At 57.1% G+C, this 6,313-nt stretch overlaps 1 protein-coding gene across 4 annotated transcripts in view; it reads right to left on the reverse strand.

Annotated features, from left to right (window-relative positions):
* TNFRSF8 (TNF receptor superfamily member 8) overlaps nt 1–5,935 on the reverse strand; it is a 60,579-nt gene extending 54,644 nt beyond the window's left edge. For 3 of the 4 annotated variants that reach the window (XM_073903335.1, XM_073903336.1, XM_025855922.2), the window contains exon 1: nt 5,620–5,935. In XM_073903335.1, the coding sequence (XP_073759436.1) occupies nt 5,620–5,682 (63 nt within the window). In that variant the 5' untranslated portion in view covers nt 5,683–5,935. Of the gene's footprint in view, nt 1–5,308; nt 5,321–5,619 lie in introns of those variants that run through there. The other variant, XM_073903337.1, reaches the window with a different exon arrangement.
* Between the last annotated feature and the right edge of the window lie 378 nt (nt 5,936–6,313).

The raw sequence follows: 6,313 nt of genomic DNA on the forward strand, positions 1-6,313 counted from the left end.
TTTTTCCCCTCGAGGCTCCAGAGAGTTCCGTAGGCCTGCCCACACCTCGATTCCAGCCCAGGGCCATTTTGGATTTAGGAGCTACAGATCGGAAAGATAATCCTCTGTGTTGTTCTAAGCCACTGAATGGGTGGTTAAGATGCCCCAGGAGGAAACTAAACCAGGGCCCCAACCCAGAAGGCAAAGAATAAAGCACTGAGCATCCCCTGAAGGCCCGGGGGTGGGGTGGGGTGGGGGGAATCAGGCGCTGGGCCCGGCGCCACGGGCCCCACGAAAGCCAGTACCAGTCGGTCCCAGCTCACGAACGCAGCTCCCACGACAGGCTCACGGGAGACACTACGCAGCAATCTGTGGAATGAATGACTGAAGGAGAACCTCAAAGACACGATCAGAAAAACGCAGGGATCACGGAAGCAAAGCGGAATGACGCGAGCATCATGCGATGGGGCGAGAACAGGACGGAGCGTGGGGGATTCGTGACGACTTCTTGGAGGAGGAGCACTTCCACTTTTTCTCGAAGGAAGGTAAGATCTTGGCAGGAGGAAATGAGGGGAGAGCTTCCCCAGCGGAAGGCACCACAGAGGAGAAGGTCCAGAGGTGGGAAAGAACAGAGCAGTAGGGGAATTCAGTGGTTTGCGGGGTGAAGACATTGGGAGCAGAAGGGGAAGAGGCCCAGGCCTCAGGGCCAGATGGGCTGCATGTCATTTCCCACACAGCATTCCACCAAATGCTGGCTCCACCCGATGTCCACAGGTGACAAGCCAAAAAAACAAACAAAAAAAAACCCCAAAAAACAAAATACAACCAACCCACCCACTGCTGGATTCCATCTGAGAGGTTTACATTTTAAATCGTGGGACCTTTAACGTGCTTGCCTGCTCTCTGATTCGCCAAGGAAAAGTTGGGGGCAGAGAGACAAATTGTTTCCCCATCTTGGGTGGCCATGGAACCCTTTCCTCATGGAACACCTGTTCCCTGGAAGTGACTTTGGGAAATGTTGCCTTTGGCAATGGGGAGCCACTAAAGATTATAGGGCAACTGAGACGAGAGGGGACGGATGGCATGGAGGCACGTAGGTCAACATTATCAAGGTCTGGCCTTGAGTCCAAATTCGGCGACTGCTAAGGCCTCACTTCTCACCTGACACCCCTCCTGCCCTAGAGAAACCCCGGGCCAGCTACCTGAACCAGTTGTTCAGATCACGGTTCTCCTGAAAGTTCTGGGGCTGCAGCAGGGATTCGGGCCTCACACTCAGCGATACCTCGGATGGGATGAAAGCCACCAGCCCTGTGCTAGCAGACCCAGCAGCAGCCACTGCTGAGGGACACCAGTGGCTGCCAGGGAAAACTGAATGGCATTAAAGAATAGGAAGCGCCCCCCTCCCCCCGGGGTGCTTTAGCTTTTGTCCGCTCTTGGAGGTGCCTTGGATTCCTCCCTATGTCAGCCCACCAGCTAGAAGGGCCGGCTTGTTTCTGGGAGCACCTCCATCATCCCAGCCTGCTCAGGGAGGGAAGCCAGGGCCCCAGTGTGCACTGCCCCCCCCCCCACCGCCATTCCACTACGAGACTGTGTGGACAGAGAGAAGTCTCGGCCTGTTCCAGTGCAGGAACCACACCGGGCAGGCAGCTCCTGGAGGCCCAGAGACCCTGCATGGAAGCCAACGGTGTAGTTTCAGGAGCACATCGCCACACCCCCTCGCTGACATGCTGTTCCACCCGGCCATCGGCAAGGACACTGGCACCATCCGTGGTACAGAGCTTCTTATCACAACCTCTGCTGCCTGGCCACCTCTTCCCCCCACCCCCCGCGTCAAAAGCTGTCCCCCACCAGTGCAGGTGGAGGCGAGCACGGGCCCTTTGTGGGCTCCCGCTGGGGGGGAGGGGGGCAGATCTCCCCACAGCGCTGGTCACTCTCCTCTGGGTCCCTCTTCCCACACCCTTGGGGGCAAGGACCGGTTCACCTTCATCCTGCATCCACAATACCTAGCATACGAGAGGAGCTTAATAATGGCTTACCTTTCCATAGCACTCAGCACATGCCAGGCACAGAGCAGCTGTTCCTTTATGATTTTATGAATGAATGAGTACTTGGAGGAATATCCCCGAAGACCCAAGAAGTCAGTGAGTACTTGAACTGGGAGGCATAGAAAAGGTCCCTCCCCACCAGGGAGGCCACTGAGAATGCCAGTGGTTTTCAACCATAGGCAGCAAAGATTTTGGAATAATGCCTCCCTCCCTCCCTCCCTCCCTCCCTCCCTCCCTCAGCCCCAGCAGCCCCTTGGGGCACGGGGAGGTGGCAGGAGAGAGAGAAGCTGGAGAACTGGTCTTGCTGAGCTGGCTTTTTGGAACATTCTGTCCGTTGGGTCTGCGACTCTGGTCCCACTCAGCCCCTGACCCGTCCTGACGCTACGGGCAAGACCGTCCTCAGCCTTTGAGCCTCTGCATCCTCGTCCGGAAAATGGCGCCCATGACCCCAGACAGGCCACCCCCAGGGTCAGTGCACGAGCCCGATGAGGCCACCCTGGCCCCGGCTGGGCTAAACTAACCATCTGGGCCAACGACCGCCAAGTTTCCGGGGCGACCCAGACCCAAATCTCTCTCGACCGCATTTTCCTTCTGATGATGTTCCTGAGGCAAAAGAGGCCTAGAGGAAGGTGCATTTGAGCTTAAGGATGAATCACAACTCAAGAAACAAGTCTAGGTCAGATATGAGTGGGAACAGAGTCAGAAACTTACAGTAAACGCTGCCCTTCTTCAGCGTTGACTGATCTCAAGCTGACTAATGCCCCCCCCCCAACCCCGCTCAAACCCCACTGTGCTCTCCTGGCTGCCCAGGCCTCTCTCTGAGGAAGGGGGGCCCTGCATAAGATCAGCCCACACACCCCCCCACCTCCCATCGGGCACCCCGCTCTGGGTCCCTTCCTCTTGGTGCATAACGTGGAATTCGGCCTCCATGTGGCCTGAGAGCTGCAGGAAAAGTCCTCTTTCCCAAACAAGACGGGGAAAGTCTCATCTGGCTGGAGGGGAAGGGAGCTGGGATGGGAGGGCGTGGGTGCCGGAGGGAGTTTGGTTGTAGCTTTAGCGCTGGAAGAAGACGACGGGAATTTGAAGTCTGCCGAGCTCACCGGAAGGCCCGGGCCTCCCTCCCCTGCCACCACTGACCCACCGACCCACCGACCGACCGACCCACGGACCCACCGACCGACCGACCCACCGCAGGTGGCCGCATGAAAAAGATGGCGGGCAAGGGTGAGGCGTGAGGGCAATGACTTCTTCTCAGGATTCAGCGCAGAGCAATCCTGGGTCACATTACCAAAACCACTCTTGGGGAGACAGCAGTGTGAGGCATCAGAGGCCAAATCTCTTCCTCAGAGGGTGACACACAGCAAGAAGGCATTCTTGCCTCGCGCGTCCACCGCAAAATGATGGAGTCTCAAATCAGACGGTGAGAAAAAAGGATTTAAAATCCCTGACTTGGGGTTCTTTTTTCCTTTTTTTTTTTTTTAATGATGAGTTCCCAAAACTTCACTGGGACACCAGAGGCGGAAGAAGGCTTGGGGGAGTCGGAGGGACTAGGAAGCTGAGCCGGCAGCCCAATTCCTGCCAAGAAATGCCCCGGTGTCTGAGCCCACGAGAGAGTCACGCAGGCTCTCCGGTCGGCGGAAAATGCAAATTACGACAACAAGGATATGGCACTTTTCACCGGTCACACTGACAAAAATAAAAACTCTGATAAGATCAAAAGTCGGTTAGGATGTGGGGAAGTCACTACGCTCAGGCACTGCTCTGGGGGGTTGTGGGGGATTGTCCAGCCACCCTGGAAGGCAATTTGGTGGCCTCTTATTACCTGAATGCATTTTCACCCTGCAACCTCTACCTTCTCGCCTCAGCTTCTCTGGGAAAGAAGCATACACATCCCCCAAAAATCCCTACGGGGCTGTCCACTGCGATTGCGAACGAACAAACCAAAGAAACGGTGGTAGGAATCTTACCACCCACCCATCAGGGACATAAAAAAATAAAACTATGGAACCCCCATTTGGTAGGATACTACCAAATACTACCAATACTTATTTTCAAAGATAAACGTGTGGGGAAAATAAATAAATAAAAGGGCAACACGGGATCGCCGGGAACAACATGTCCGAGACATAGTGCAGACGTAAAAGCCAAATGAAGAGCTGTGCACTCTGTATAGTGTACGGAAAACCCTACCTACTTCTCTAAAACACGGACATGCATTTACAAAGGTGTGCCAAGGAGACACCGAGCCCAGGACGGCAGTTCGACCTCCAAAGGAATCAGGATGAGGGGGGTGTCTAAAGATTTAGCTTTATCTGCACTTTTTGCATCAAGGATATATTCATATATTCCTCGTGTAATTAAATACATACTTTTTAAAAAAAAATTTAAACAGGGGTTTCGCTCTATAGGAAGGAAGCACACGAGCTCCAGCCACCAAAGCCCCCAAGTCCCCCTCACATTCTTTCCTTCCCTTTATCTCCGCAAGCCCTCGGCACCCCAAACTCACACCCTCCCCCAGGTCATCAGCAGAGGACTCGAAGGGCCAGGAGGGTTCTGTAGCCAGGGCACTGGCTACCCCCTTTGCCTTCTGTCTCACGTTGTCCCTCGGAAGACCGGGTGGGGCTGGGGCGGGGGCATTGGCTTGTCCCCCTTTTCTACCTATATTCTTCCTCCTCCTGCCTGGAGACCACTCCACTTCCCTCCTCCCCCTGCCGGGAGGATGGGATGAATAGGGCTGACCTCCCCTTTCTGTAGGATTAAAGAGGATGGGCCTGCCCCTCCCCCCAACAGACCGCTGTTGTTCCTGCTTTTGAGCTCGGTGCTGATGTTCAGCAGGCCCCTCACCAACACCTACTGTATTCCACCTGGGTATTATGGTCAGCCACAGGCCTCTCTCCTCCTCAGACCCTGCGCTCAGCGCTGTCGGTAAAGTAGACCACGTCCGCTTAATCTGAGCTCTGCCCCCACCCCACGCCTAGCTCAGTGCTGGCCACTAGTAAGGGCTGTTTTCCTAAAGCAGTCCCCAGATTCGGTTCTGGGATTTTCCTACAGCAGACGTCAGCCCCACCGCTGACCTTTTCCCAGGGGCGGGCACCTACTATGTGCTCCGGGGCCTGGGACCCACGCGTTGACCAGATGGGGTGGGGGCGAGGGTACTAATCTGGCCCGTCTAGCTCCCTTATTCCCTCTTCTCACCCACACTCAGCTTCCCCGCGCCAACCATGTTAGGGACCAGGGGCCAGTAGCAAGGAGAGCCCCGACACCCCCACCTGCAAACAGCCTACCTCTTGCAGATAGCCCCCACAGCTCAGTTACTGCCGATGATTGAATGAATAATCGCAGCGTTCTGCCAGGGCGGGGGAGGAGAGGCCCCCAACAGCTGCCAGTCAGCCAACCTCCCACCTGTGAATCCTTGCAGGTTCCTGTCCCCCTACTTGTCACCTGTGCCCCCTCAACCCCAGCTGGGCGGTAATGAGGTGACTCCCCGACTTCCCCTGTGCCCCACGCCCCCCACACTGCCAGGGGCTCAGGGCAGCAGTGGCAGGGAGGGGACTCTGGACCGCTGGTGCCTCCCAGGCTCCCGCCACCCTCTTACCTGCGGGAAGGCTCCCAGCACCCCCAGGAGCAGCAGACCCAGCACAGTGCGGAGGGGGCACATCCTGGCCGAGGGCGGAAGGCTGAGCTGGACGGGGGAAGCGCCCACCTAGGCGGCCTGGGAAGCGCACTGCGCCCACATGCGGGGCCAGAGCCCGGAGCCGCACCTGGGTGACCCTTGGGTGGCGCGGGGCGCCGGCAGACTTCCCCAGCACCGGCCGGGCCGCAGCTGTGAAGTCACTTCAAAAGTGAGCTACTCTTTCTCTGAGGGTTCTGCCTTGACTCTTCCCTTCCCCCACCATCCAGAGGTGCACTGGTACCCAGGACGGTTTCCAGGAACGCTACCAGCAGCGAAAAAAGAAAGCGCGGACAAACACGTGCAGAGATGACTCAGGACAAGCCACACTCCCCTCCTGCTCTGTGAAAGACCTGCCCCGATTGGACAGAAGGCGTCCTCCGCAGCTCCAGGGATTTTGCTGCCTGGCCCCGTGGGACTGAGGGCCAGGGAAGGGAGCTCCTCCCCGCCCCCCCCCCACAACACCCTGCTCACCACCCCTGGCGCCTGGAGGTGGAGGACTCAGGAGATTGGGAGGCTCCAGGCACAATGGTCCCACCCCACCGCCATCCCAAGATAGAGCTAGACAGGAGTAGGTTCTGACGAGGATCAACCCAGACCTTCTCTCTTGCCCTGGGGA

Source organism: Callorhinus ursinus, unplaced genomic scaffold, assembly GCF_003265705.2.
Source record: "Callorhinus ursinus isolate GAN/ISIS: 27379988/994484 unplaced genomic scaffold, GSC_fseal_2.0 scaffold18, whole genome shotgun sequence".
NCBI lineage: Eukaryota > Metazoa > Chordata > Mammalia > Carnivora > Otariidae > Callorhinus > Callorhinus ursinus.